The 13,409-nt window shown below is 48.1% G+C and overlaps 1 protein-coding gene across 1 annotated transcript; it reads right to left on the minus strand.

The window, feature by feature from the left end:
• Positions 1–279: 279 nt before the first annotated feature.
• Positions 280–11,025, minus strand: GSDMB (gasdermin B). The gene is given in 12 exon segments (XM_053722188.1): positions 280–840; positions 1,279–1,355; positions 1,733–1,803; positions 1,805–1,874; positions 1,999–2,061; positions 2,063–2,144; positions 4,706–4,790; positions 5,250–5,549; positions 6,753–6,864; positions 7,117–7,147; positions 7,150–7,287; positions 10,129–11,025. Coding segments are annotated over 12 exon segments (1,404 nt in total). The 5' UTR covers positions 10,364–11,025; the 3' UTR covers positions 280–700.
• Between the last annotated feature and the right edge of the window lie 2,384 nt (positions 11,026–13,409).

The raw sequence follows: 13,409 nt of genomic DNA on the forward strand, positions 1-13,409 counted from the left end.
GCTCCACACTGTCAGTGCAGAGCCCGATGTAGGGCTCGAACCCACAAACCATGAGATCACAACCTGAACCAAAATCAAGAGTTGGACACTTAACTGAATGAGCCACCCATAAGCTCCTAAATTACCATTTTAAACACTGTTTCATAGGAAGACTCTTAACATACCCCAAAATGTTAACAGTAGTTATATTAGAGAAAGAAGGGGAGATCGCCTTCAACTTTGAGAAATATTTGAAATGCTTTACAAGCATATATTTCTTTTACTTTTAATTACCTTGTCTTAAAAATATTAAAGAGAAAAGCCTCAAGATGAGAGAAGAGCAGTCTCCTCCTACACTTCCAGCACATCTCAGGCCCACACCTCCCGGCTTAAACTCCTTTAGTAACCTGCTAGTTTCCAAAGATGTGTCAGAATCTCTTATCTGCTGCCTTGTTCTCTTTATCATTGTGGGTTTACATCTTTTCTAGTACTTTATTTAGTGAGATTTCAAGGAGAGAAAATTAATATGATCAATCTGCCACTCTTAGAAAAGTCCATGCATATAATGTAGGCTGATTTGGGGGCATTATCATGAAGGGAATGGGATCTATCAAAGAAAAGTCAGCTGTTTGTTATAAAGACATTGTTCTAGTGATTGGGGGTGCAGGGGGAGAGGACGGTCTGGGAGGGGAGCATCCAGATGGTTCAAGAGCTAACACAGTTAGGAAGACACTAAGATAGGCTTCTCACCCAGCTGCAGCAGGACGGAGACAGCAACACGGAGGGCACAGAGAAATCTTGCATCAGGGTCACAGCCCACATCGTGGGGCTGCTCACCCCAGTTCTGCTCCAGGACAGACTCCACCTAGAAGGAAACACACCAGACTATAAAAGCTAGGAACAAGGAAACATACCAGAAATGGCAAATATTTCACCACACTTCTTAATCCTGGGCCATGGCAGATGTAATAATCCATAATGGCACTTTTTCCTGCGGGGCCTGGAGAGCCTCATTCTTTCTCAACACAGTGACAGGCACTGCTAATCAGCGTTGGCACTGCCATCCTGAGACTAACAGTTTTCCACCCCCCTCTCTTACCCATAGGCTAGCAACAGAGCCTATTAAGCCTGAGTTGTCCTGGAAACCATGTGTTCCAGGGAATTGCCACAAACCAGCTGAATGGATGTAAACTGACAGAGAACTACGAAGTAGGAAGGACTGTACCCTGGGACTTCTGAGTCCCTTGAGAACACGGGCATTCACTTCTACTATGACCCTAGCCCTCAGTCCAGGGTGTCTTATCTGGTCTTTCAACAGGGACAGGATCCCCTTTTCCAGGGCCTCAGCCACAAGATGCTGCTCCTAAGATATCTCGGGGCAAAAAAGAGGGTCAAGAGGGTTGCTGGCAGAGAGGGACAGGGCTTCAGTATTTCATCAGACCTGGGACAAACATCAGAAGGAGGTTCCAGAGAGCCCCTAGCAATGATAGATGAGAGTTATTCCAAATGGGCTCTTGTGGTGAATCTTTCTTCCCTCTTAGCTTGCAGGAGGTCAGACTTGCCAGGCGGGTAGAGGAGGCATCCCCCAACCCCTGGCCTGGGGAAAATGACTAGTTCCTAAAGTGTGAAAGTCTATCCTTCATGAAATGTAAAAGGCAATGTATGTCACCTTCCTCCCAGGATTTGAACCCCCACAGACCCCTTTGCTCCACATTTCCTCCACACCAGCATACTTCCAAATCCCTCCTCACCAATCAAGGCATCCAGGACATTCAGAATAGATTCTGTATGTGTTTCTACCAAGATCCCAGCAGCATTAAAAAGCATTAAAAAGGCTACTTACAAGAGGATCTGCTGGACCCTCCAGGTCACCAGAGATCAGGGCCTCAGACACCGAGGGCCAGGAGATGGGGGAGATGAGTGCCAGTCCCACTATAGCAGACTGTCTTCAGTACGGTAACTGCCCTTCCTGCTGGTTCCTCCCTCTCTCTGCTCCAATTCTTTCCTGGGTCCCTTACTCTTTGTTCTAGATTCTGTCGCTGCCCCTCCTTGTTGAGGTGCTTAGTGAGGCAGCTTAGCACAGTCAGTCAGATCCTAGAGGCCTCTCAGCATGTCCTGCACCTTCTCCTTCATGTTTCTGAAGTCCTCCAAACTCAAGGATTTCCCTGTAGAGGCAGCAGTTAAGAACCCAACCTACCCAGCCAACAAGCTCCATTATTACCAAGGCCTCTGTCGACCCCATTCTTCATGAGACCACTTCTCTACTGCTTCCCTTCTAATCTTTTCCAGTTAAAGTAAAGCACCCTTCTTCCCAGATACCCATCATCATTGCCTCCTGCCAACCTCACCTTCACCTTCCCAGCTCAACCCCAGTTGAGTACCAATCCCAAATTCTTTTCCACCTCCAATAAATCAAAACTTACTTAGTCCTTGCCATTCAAAGTTCAGTCTCTGGACCATGCTAGTAGTAGTGAGGATTTAGACAAAGTTAGAGCAGTGGTTCTCAACTTTGTGCATGAGAATTACCTGGGGAGTGATTAAAAATCCTGATGCCCAGGCCACATCCCCAGATAACTTAAATCAGAATTTCTGGAGGTGGGACTCAGGCATCACTAGTTTTAAAGTTCCCCCAGGTGATGTCTACATATAATCAATGAGAACCACTGTGTTTAAGGAGACAGATGCAACCTCCAGACTAAAGTTGAAGACTGCTTTGGGCACTGCCCTACCCTTCTCTCCCCAACTCCTCCACCATACACATATACTAGGCTCTCCCACCTGAGCTGAAGTCCTTGAAGCCAGGAGGCTCAAGGGTGAGTGTGCAGCTACACTGAACACAGCTAGCTCCAATCTTTACTTAAGCAAGATGAACCATCTTCCTCTGAAAAGAAGGGAAGAATAATTTCAGAAAGTCTTCAGGTCACCTCCAGCCCTCTCTGGACATTCTCTTCCCAATGGTGGGAGTTTTCATTCCTGGACTCTGAGCCCTCACTGCTCATGCCAGGGAGACTGTATCCTTATCATTTCATGTAAATGACAAAGCACTATATACGCAAACACCTTCCTACATCCTCAGATACAGACAACCATAGGATTACGCCTAGATAAGTGAAGAAGAAACGGAACCCCAGAGAGGGTACAACAGGTCCTCAGTCACTCAGCAAATGTGGGTCAGAGCAGGGATTGGAATCTACCTCCCGCCTCCTCTGTTATGGCAGTTTGTTTGTTTAATTAATTAATTAATTAATTATTTGAGAGAGAGAGAGCACGTGTGAGCAGGGGGAGAGGCAGAGAGAGGGAGAAAGAGAATCCCAAGCATGCCACACACTCAGCACAGAGCCCAACACAGAGCTCAGTCTCACAAACCATGAAATCATGACCTGAACCAAAATTAAGAGTCAGATGTTTAACCAACTGAGCCACCCAGATGGCCCTGTTATGGCACTTTATTGTTTTTTTTTAATGCTTATTTTTGAGAGAAAGAGACAGAGCGCAAGCAGGGGAGGGGCAGAGAGAGAGGGAGACACAGAATTCGAAGCAGGCTCCAGGCTCTGAGCTCTCAGCACAGAACCCAATGCAGGGCTCAAACCCACGGGCTGTGAGATTGTGAGCCTGAGCCAAAGTTGGACACTTAGCCAACTGAGCCACCCAGGTGTAGCACTTTACATGACAGAGATTCACTCTTGAGCTAGCAAGACCTTGCCAGGGTTGAAAAACCCACTTCTACAACTTCTGGGAGTTTCTGGATTTTCTACCACATCTAGACCTCTTTCTATCCCTTCCCAAGTCTTCTTAGGCAGTACAACCTTTCTGGGACCCAGAGGCAGACTATGAAATTCCAGAGGAAGCAACGTTCAGAATCACAGGGATCTTCTAGTCATGCTAACATCAGGATAACCATGGCTCCAGAGGCTACAGAGCCAGTGAGTGGCAGAGCCACTAGACCCTGAGACCCTCCTACTCCTAGTTCCAGTGCTCCTTTCACAGCCAGTGCTACCATGTGAGAACTGGACATGCAATGCAATTATGCTTCCCAGGTTTCAGTAAGGGCTGGGACCCCAGGATCCAGCACACCAACCTGCACAAAGCAGGCCAAAGTTGTCAGAGTCTGGAAACCCTAGGCCCATATGCAATCCAATCTGCTTCTCCAATAGGCAGGATGTTTTCCTGCTCACACCATGGTCCCTACCCCTGGGTGCATCCTATTCCATTCTCAACCCTGATAACCCTATAATTCTGGGCCATTTGTTACCTTCTTTTAAAAAATACTATCCTTGCCCTTTTTGGAATGATGAACAGAAGGCCTAAAAGCCATTCTCTTTCTGGAAAGGATTTTGTGTTACCCAAGAAACAAATGGCTAGTGCCAGAGAGAGTGAGAAAACCAGTTATCAGAAAGACAAGTTCTTTCTCTATAAGTTCCTCTTTCATATCTTTCCCCATTCTCATACCCTGCCCCTCACCAAAACAAAACAAAACAAAACAAAAAAAAACAAGCTCAGAAAGAGATAAGACTTAACACCTCTAGCTAGGGAAGGATTAGCGTTATGATGGGGCAAAACCTGGGTGTCTGCACAAGGAGCTTCAGTCCTTCTTCCCAGCCCTGAACCCTCCACCCCTTCCTTGGAATTTCCCCCCACCTTCGAGCTCACCAGGGCCCCTCCAGGCTGACACAGAGTCTAGCTGAACCTACCTGCACTCAGTCTGCCCCCATCAGACCTTGCTTACTCATTCTCTCCATGTTGGGAAAGATGAGCTGCTTTACTCAATAGCTCAGGACCTGCTTTAGGGGGTTGGTTACTGACCTTTGGTGCTAGGAAAAGGAGTTCACGTTGGTTAATCCCTAGGTGCTTTACATAGTTACCTTGCTTGATCTCCCAAACAATCCCCATTTTACAGATGAGAGAACTGAGGCTCAAAGAGGATCAGTAGGTAAGCCAGTTTCACAGCTAAACCAGTAGCAGAGCTGAAATAAGAACCCACATCTGACCCCCAAACTCATGTTGCTTTCACTGTTGAGTCAATAAATGTTTATTGAGGACCTTTTTATTCCAGGCACTGTGGCTCTTGCCCTCCTGTATCTTGGAAAGGGAGGCAGACAGTGAATAAGCAAAAAATCCCCATGTAATTATGAACCACGAGAAATGCTAAGAAGCAAATAAAAACAGGGCATTACTAGAGAGTGACGGGAAGGACTTAGCAATGCCACAGGCACTTTTTTGGGGCAAGATGAGAAGTCATAAGAAGGCCAGGAAGCAGTTGAGACTGCTCAGGGAGGTCTGGAAGGAGAGCTGAAGAGCCTGACATCTGGGCTGGTATCTCCCTGACTTACCATGGGTGGGCCAAGGCTGGTTCTCTCACAGACCCTGCCTCCCATCCAGCTCCGCAACATACACTGCCATTCAGTTTTCAGGGTTTCCTTCCTTGCTGTCTCCAGAGTCTCTGTCACCAGATAGAGGTCTGCTCTCATTTCTCCAGATTGATTGCAACAAAGTAGGTAGTTTTCTCTTGGAGGGAATAGAGGGGAATAGAGCTCAGGCTCCCAGGAGTGACATTTCTCCCTCTCCATCAGCTAGTTCCTATTTGAGATGAAGGGTCTCTGGGGCTGGAAAACCAAAGAACATGGCACCCCATCGTAGTCACTTTACCCACTGTGGGAGCAAGGAAGTGGGAAGTGGGAAGAGAACTCACTAGCATCTGTGGAAGGCTACAATGTGCCAGCACCATGAGATACTTCACATGGCATTTCATTTCACCCCTCACCACAAACTTATGGTGTAGGCAGAATTGCACCCATTTTCATGAGGAAACTAAGGCCTAGAGACAGGTTGTGAATGGTCCAAGGTCACACAGCTAATGAGTGTAGAGCTGAATTTCAAATCCTAGTCGGTAGGAGTCCAAAGCATGAGCCCTTCCCATGGCACTGAGACAGGCATCTTCCCAGATCATCACACCCAGTTCTCGGGAGTTGGGGTTCCAGTTCCTCATACTGGTCCCTGGGACCTGGCCACATTGTCCACAGCCTTGGGCTCCAGAAGGCATCTCTGATTCCATAAGGAAATGTATTTTGTGACTAAAAATAGCCTGATGGAACTTCTGGTATTTGCAAACAACCCTCAAGGAAGACCTACATCCTTGCCTCTGCTGACCTCCCTCTACCTATCTAATACCCTCCCCAACCCCACTCTATATGCACACACCACAGGGCCTCATACTAGAAACAACAGGCATTCTAGAAAACATTGAGCTCCCTTTGAAAAACTCCAAAGACCCCTCCCCAGCAACACTGTGGTAAGGAGGGGTAGTTCAAAGGACCAGTAAAATTTCAGTGGAAGCCTTTCACTTTTTAGCTAAAAAGGAAAAACAAAAGGCATTTCACTCAAGGAGGGCTAGGCCAGGAGAAAGGTTGAGTCCCCTCCACTAAGCTGCTCCACACTCTCCAACGATTTCAGCTAGGGGAGAAAACACCCACACCAACAATAAAATGCCCACTGAGGGAGAAAGCTGGTGATGTCCCTGTAAGTCCCTTGGAAGCACCATGCCCTCAACCATCAGAAACTCTGTGGTAGTTGGTTAGTGCCCCCCTGATGGGGTGGAGTTGTGGCACTTTCTGTGCAGGAAATGTTCTACAGGGGTGCTGTGATTTCATTGTGCTTTACTTTGACTCTCTTAGTGAGCGCCTACTGTGTGCTGTGGATAAACACAGAGAGGTTAGTAAAAGCTGTTGCGGTCACAAGCTATTCCCAGTCCACTGAGGAACAGGGGCATGGCTTGCCACAAGGCAGAGCAAAACAGCACAAAACACAGATTTTGGCAACTCAAAGGAGAGCAGAAAGTGGCCTCTTGAAACCAGCAGGTTTGGGTCCAAGCCAGAAGAATCAATCACCCTGGAGGGTAGCAGGGAAGCAAGTGAGCTGGGGGTGTTGGAGGGTTTCCTGGAGGCTGATGCATGAAGAATGAGAAGGCTTTCCGAAGGGGGAAGAGGAGGCCACGCCTGAGTAAGGAACGGGCTTGGGAAGTGCCGGGAATTGGGCGTGAGGGACTGCACTGGCCGGGGCACCTCCATCTCAGATGCTCTTGGTGCTCAAAAGGGGCATCTCCCCCTCTCACTCCCCACTGCTGCCCATCTCCAGCCTCACCTGTTCTCAAGGGAATCCAGATACTGCTGGGTATCCAGGTCTCCAATGTCTTGATTCTCTGCTTGTGGGATCTGTGGAAGGTCCCTGCAATTATTATTTCTTTGGATAATTTCACTATCAACATTCCTTTTGAGTCTACCACATCCAGAACTTGGAACTCAGCCTTTTGGCCTGGAAAGGGTAAAGGTCATACTGAGGCTGACCCAAAAGATCTCTCTGCAGAAAATTCTCCCCGGAGCAGCCCCATCCTGGGCTCCCCCTCTACAATCCCCTTCCCTTCTGCAGAGATCCTCCAGCTGTGGCTCCCAGGAAATGCTGTGCTCATCAGGAGTCACCACAAGGGTCACATAATCCCAGGTTTGCACCTATTCTGCCACCTTCTTACCAAATGACCTTAGATAAGTCACTTAACCTCTTTGAATCTGTTTCTTTATTCATGGAAGGAGAATATTGATAGTACCTACTTCCTGTGCTTGAAGAAATTAAATAAAAAATGCAGTTAGGCACTTAGCAAAATGCCTTGCACACATACTAAATGCTCAATAAATGTGAGCTAGTCCTATTTAACTATCTGAGAGGCTGAAATGAGCCAAGGAAAAGTAAAGCTAAAGAATTAGGAGCTCTTGCCAATTGAGAAATAAAAATTAAGCAGACTTCAGTCTCCGGTGTTTGTATGAACCACGCAGGTGTAAAGTGAAGCAATCCTGGACCACCGCCTATCCGTGTGGACTCTGCCCAGACTGATCAGCCACTTTCATAAGGGCCTTGATTCCGAGTCAGCTGCTGTGCCGGGGTTAGCGGAGCATGTGTGGAGATGCTGCCAGCTGACTGCCTTTCTCTCAGACCTCCCAAATGTGAACCTACAGACGAGGAGGAACTCATACAGCCAGGTTTAGGGGGTCGGGCAGGGCTGGATCTCCAGAGACAAACACATTTTGTAACTGACGGAAACGTGACAGAACCGGAAATGGTGCCTCAAATCAGTCCTGTATGGGTTACACTAACATTCTAGGATCCATTTGTTTCTTGAGCAATGTAAAAGTGTACATGTACTTTATCCAGGACAAAAGAAAAATCAAGCCTTAAGCACAAAAACAATGTAATATATGGGGGGGGGGGGAAGGGGCGTGCTAACTTTACAGTAGAGAAACTTGACAAACACCACCTCAGTCAGGTGACCAAGGTCAACATTAACAGTGATAAGTCATGTTGATAGCACATACCCTTGATATGATGCAGTGAGAATAGTACCTTACCTCGATGGTCTTCCTCTCCAAAACCCATTACTTCAGTCTAACCATGAGGAAAAGAAGTCAAGCAAATGCCAATAGACAAGCATCCTATAATATGCCTGACCAGTACTGGTCAAAACTGTCAAGATCATCAAAAATAAGGAATGTCTGAGAAACTGTCAGAGCCAAGAGAAGCCTCAGGAGATACAACAACTAAAGGTAATGTGGTATCCTGAATGAGATCTTGGAACAGAGAAAGGATATTAGGTAAGAACCAAGATAATCAGAATAAAGTATATAGACTTTAGTTAATGGAAAACAAAACAAAACAAAACAAAAACCTATGCCACCTTAACCACATCATCAGCACCATATAATTAAAAAATAATCAATTTGAGAAGGAAGCAGGCCAAGTTGCTAAAAATCAATTCAAATTACCCATCCACTTCATTCTTAAGGATTTTTTTCAAAGTTTGGTTTCACCTCTGTCCCTGATGCAAACAGACAGACTTTCCCTTAAAGGAAGTTAACTTGTCAATTTTTTTTCTGTACTTAACGCTTTTCCCCCTGTCCCTGGGGAGTAATATCATGGCAAAACACCCTAGTCCTAGTCTAAAGTTTTTTTCTGTTTTCAGTGAACTGGTCATCTGGCAAACTGGTTTTTGGAGACTAGCTTTTAGTAAATTGGCTCTTAGCAATTTACTTTTCAGAGAATTGACTCAGTCTTTGAAAAATGATCATCTGAAATTTTCCTGAAGCCCCTGGCTCACTTAATGAAACCACTTGTGGAAAGGCCCAAGTAATCTGGACGCTGCTCTTGGTCACATAACGGCTATGCCTGGCACATAGCAGGTGCTCTAAAACTATACAGTGGTACTGTTTGCATTCTTTTCTTAATGAGATCCAGATGGGCTGTAGCAAAGATGTCTGAGCTGTAAAAGTCCTTACCCTGAGGTCTGAGACACTGAAATAAGTCTCCAGGTGAGGGTTCAGCAACATTTACCCTGGTGCTTCTGCAACCCAAAAGTCTGAGTTTGGAGGCAGGGGAATGGAATAGACTCCTCTAGAAATCCCTCAAGCCTTTAGGGAGTTCTGCTCACCCATCCAGTCTGATCTCCAAGGGACACGAGGGATAACAGCCGCCAGCAGAATGATAGGGCTGAACTTTGAATGCTCCTTCTGCACAACCATTGTCATAAATGACCTAATTTATATCATTTGAGTCTTGTAACATTCTTGTCAAGTTGACAGCTGAGGAAACAGACTTAGAGAGAGAGAAGGCAACTTGTCCAGAGGCCGCCCAGCCGGTGAGTGGCAGAGCCAGGCTTAGAAACGAGGTGCCCTCAGCTTTTAGGCCTGTGTCCTTTCCTAACCACTAAGCAAACTGCCTCCGTTTATTTATCCATCTAAATGATAAACATACAAACACATCAAAAGACCTTAGCTAACTTAAAAGTGAATTATTTACAAAAAGAAAACATGGGAAAGGAAGACAATTTAGGAATAATTTTCAATAAAAATAAATTTTCACTTACCCTGTTCTTTCTCCCCATGCAGCTCTTCTGTGCATTTTTTTTTCAAGTTTTCATTTAAATTCCAGTTAACATCTTTTGTGCATTTCTTAAACTGAGGTGTGTGGACATATGCAAACAAATTCTAGTACATACAAGTTCTTTGTTGACTGGCTGACGTGGTTGATGGCAATGGGGAGTTGACAGTGTGGTAGAGCAGGAGTGGGTGAAGTCTCCTGGCTGGCCATCTCTTACCCCCTCGTACTGACCTTGGAGCCCAGAATCCAGCTTATCAAACAGCACTTCACCCTCCTCTCTCTCCACTATGTCCTCTAGGGTGAGGTCTGTCCTGTGGTACTGGCATCTCCGGAAATTTCTCCTCCCACTCACCAAAGAGAAGCAGTGAAATCTGTCAGAGTCAAGGATGCTTCTGACAGCAATCATATCCCCTCCAGCTCCATCTCTTGGACCACAACTCGTGATTTCCTCAAATAGTCTGGACATTGTGCCTGGACCAACTGGAGACAAAGAAGCCAGTTTCAGTTTGGGGAAGGAGATACTGGTTCAGGTTTTTAAATCTCCCTTTGGCAGCCTGGGGTCAATGAAGATCCAAAGGTTCTAGAACAATCAGGACTTGGAATTATTTGACTTCCCTGTTTCTAGAATGTGAGGTGGTCACTATACACTAAGGAGGGTAACCATCACGAATGCTAGATTCTCCTCTGCCCTTCATAGAACCCTTCTGGAAGAAAGATGGAACAGTGTTTATCCCAAAAGGAAAGTAAGAGTGAGGTGTGTTTTCTCCCACAGCAGAGTTGCCCCTTTGCTCAGAAGGGCCTGAGGGGTAGGAAGGCAGGCCCACCATCTTCCAGCCAGACCCCCACAGTGTTGATGAAAAGAGGACCCAGGAAAAGATAAGAGGCATGGCTGTCAGAACTCACATTACCAACCCCCATGATTACTTCTTCCCTTGGCTCTGACTCCTGGGCCTCCCTCCCTTGCTGTGTTCTGCAAGGTAGTGGGATGGGTACTCCTACCAACCATTTCCCAATGAGATAGTGATAACTCTGCCTCAGAAAAAAACGAAAGAGAAAGGATGGAATGCAAGAGTGGCTTGGGGGTAGGTGCCCTGGATAGCCCTCCACCCCCAGGTCCTGTCTCCTCAGTTACTGGTCACCATCTGAAAGGTCCCCTTACTCTTGGAAAAATAAAATGAATCCCAAAACTCTACCTGGGGCCTCTCCCCCACCCACTTTCCCCTTCACCCTCTCCTGGTCTACAGTTGGCCCCTGTACCCCCCCCCCCAAGCTCCCCTGCAGGACCCTCCATAGGCTCATTACCAAATCCAACCTGATACAGCCGGTCCTTCCCTTTTCCTACTGAGCAGCAGCTCTTTGTCCCCACCACACCAGACCCTTCCCGCACTCTTACCTCCAAATCCTTCTCCCTCTCCCCTTCCATCAATCACTCTGCAACTCCTTCCTCTTGAGATGTTTCCCTTTCTTCAGGCTCCTCTGTTTTCCTCCTGGGGCCAGGACTCCCCTCACAAGCCTTCTGGTCTCCACTTCCCTATCCTACATCTGGCTACCTTCCCCTAAGTCCCTTCTGGCTGGCCCAGGCATCTGCTCACCCATGCTCCCTTCTCCTTCCCTGCCCCCATCATGGTGGCCAGCTCTCAGCTCAGTCTCAGCCTGGGAATTCTTCTGGCTGCCTGGAAAGGCAGTGCCCAGGGCCCACAGGCCTATCTTGGGGGCCACTCACCTCAGCTGCTCACGAGGAATGGAGGTTGTGAGAATCCCCTCTGTAAGAGCTCCGCACAGGTCCTGGCCACCGTGTCTCAGGAAACCCTAAGAAGGGAACGGAAAGAACTGGAAAGCTGGGTAGGGCTAGGTGCCCCATCTCTCAGGCCTTTAGATAAGCCACATTATGGCTGGGCTGGAGGCAGATAAGGCCAGAGGTAAGATAGTAAGATAGGTAGGATAGGTAAGATAGGTAAGATAGATAGATAGATAGATAGATAGATAGATAGATAGATAATCTTTACCTGGTATGTATTCTAGGTGAGTCTGGGGCCAGAAAATGGTGCAGGAGGCATACTGGACCATGCAATCCAAGTGCCAGCAGGCAACGGCTATGGTCGTGTCAGGGGTATGAAGAGAGCGATAGAGCTGGAAACAGCTACCATGCTGCCATGCTGCGGTGGGCAAGGCTGAAGACTGAGAGCTAAAGCAGCCAACATCTGTGGGGAACAGGCTGGCCAGCAAGGAGGACTCAGCCTTCCTCCCCACACATGCTCCCACATAGCCCTCTCAGGGAGACGCCTCCACCTGTCCTCTCCACCCACCTCCTTCTCCAGACAGAGGCCTCTGGCCCCCACCCCTCAGTCCTCAGAGATAAACCACCGGAGCAAGCCTGGCCCGTCTCCTGGCCCCCTTATCCCTCAGTTCCAAAACAACAGTAAAGAAATTATGGCGGTAGTTAACGACAGTAATGATACTAATGTGGCTATCACGTGTTCAGTATTTACTATACCAGGTGTTGTGCTAATCCTACAACAGCCCTAATGCCTATTATCCTTCTACAACAGAGGAAGAAACTGAAGCTCAGAGAAGTAACTTGGCAAGGCCACAAGTCTAGTAAGTGGCAGAGCAGGATTTGAACGCTGGTTGTTGTTGATGTGCCCCCAGCCCCTCACCCTGACTATACTTCTGCAGGTCCATGGAAGCTCCCAGGGCACCCCCACCCCCAGGACTGGGCCCAGGGAGGTGTATTGCTCCTCCCAGCACTGTGTGGGCCTCACTCAGCAGACGTGGGCAAAGACCCTGCACTCTTCCCAACACCCACTCCAAACACACTGTGACGCTGGCCCAGAGCCAGAGAGAAGCCCAGCCTGCCTGAGGCAGCTCCTCCCATCTACCTGGGACTTTGCACCTGTCCTAGGAATAGCACGTAACACTGCCACAGCTCACACTGAGTGGTCCGGAACCTCAAAGATCAGAGTTCCTCCACTAAAGGACTCCTCCCCTTTCCTGGCCCCAGGAGCCTAAATAAGTCCTGGGGGCTACCTCTTCCTCTCCCACTCATGCTCACGGCAGAAGGGAGGAAGCATGAAGATTCCTCCAAAGACAGAGAGGCCAGGAGGAAATGCAGCCCTCCCAGGGAAAGAGCACTAGGGGGAGAGAAGTGAGAGCTGGGAAAGGCATTCTGAGGAAAGGGCTGGGCACCCCTCAGGACTCCGCCTTCATTTATGAAGTCATTGCCCAACTGACCCCCTCCCAGGCCACGCACAAGCCATCACTCAGCCAGCCCACGGAGACCAGAGGTAGAAGTTCTGACAGATGAACCGCCAGGCCAGGTCACAGAGCAGGATTCTGCTGCTGCCTCTGCCAGTTCCCATCAGCCCCTCAGGCTCTCTCCCGCTCTCTCCCCTGGGAGCAGCAGGAAGACCAGCAGCCCCAGAGCCCCTCACACTGCCCTCAGCAGGAACTGCTGCCCAAACCCCTGTCCCCTCCCCCAGGGCCCTCCAGGAAGCAGAGGCCAGACTCAGGGG

The sequence above is a fragment of the Lynx rufus genome, unplaced genomic scaffold (assembly GCF_022079265.1).
Source record: "Lynx rufus isolate CCGP_SWC_20201006 ecotype Redwood Valley unplaced genomic scaffold, mLynRuf1.p SCAF_18, whole genome shotgun sequence".
NCBI classification, from domain to species: domain Eukaryota; kingdom Metazoa; phylum Chordata; class Mammalia; order Carnivora; family Felidae; genus Lynx; species Lynx rufus.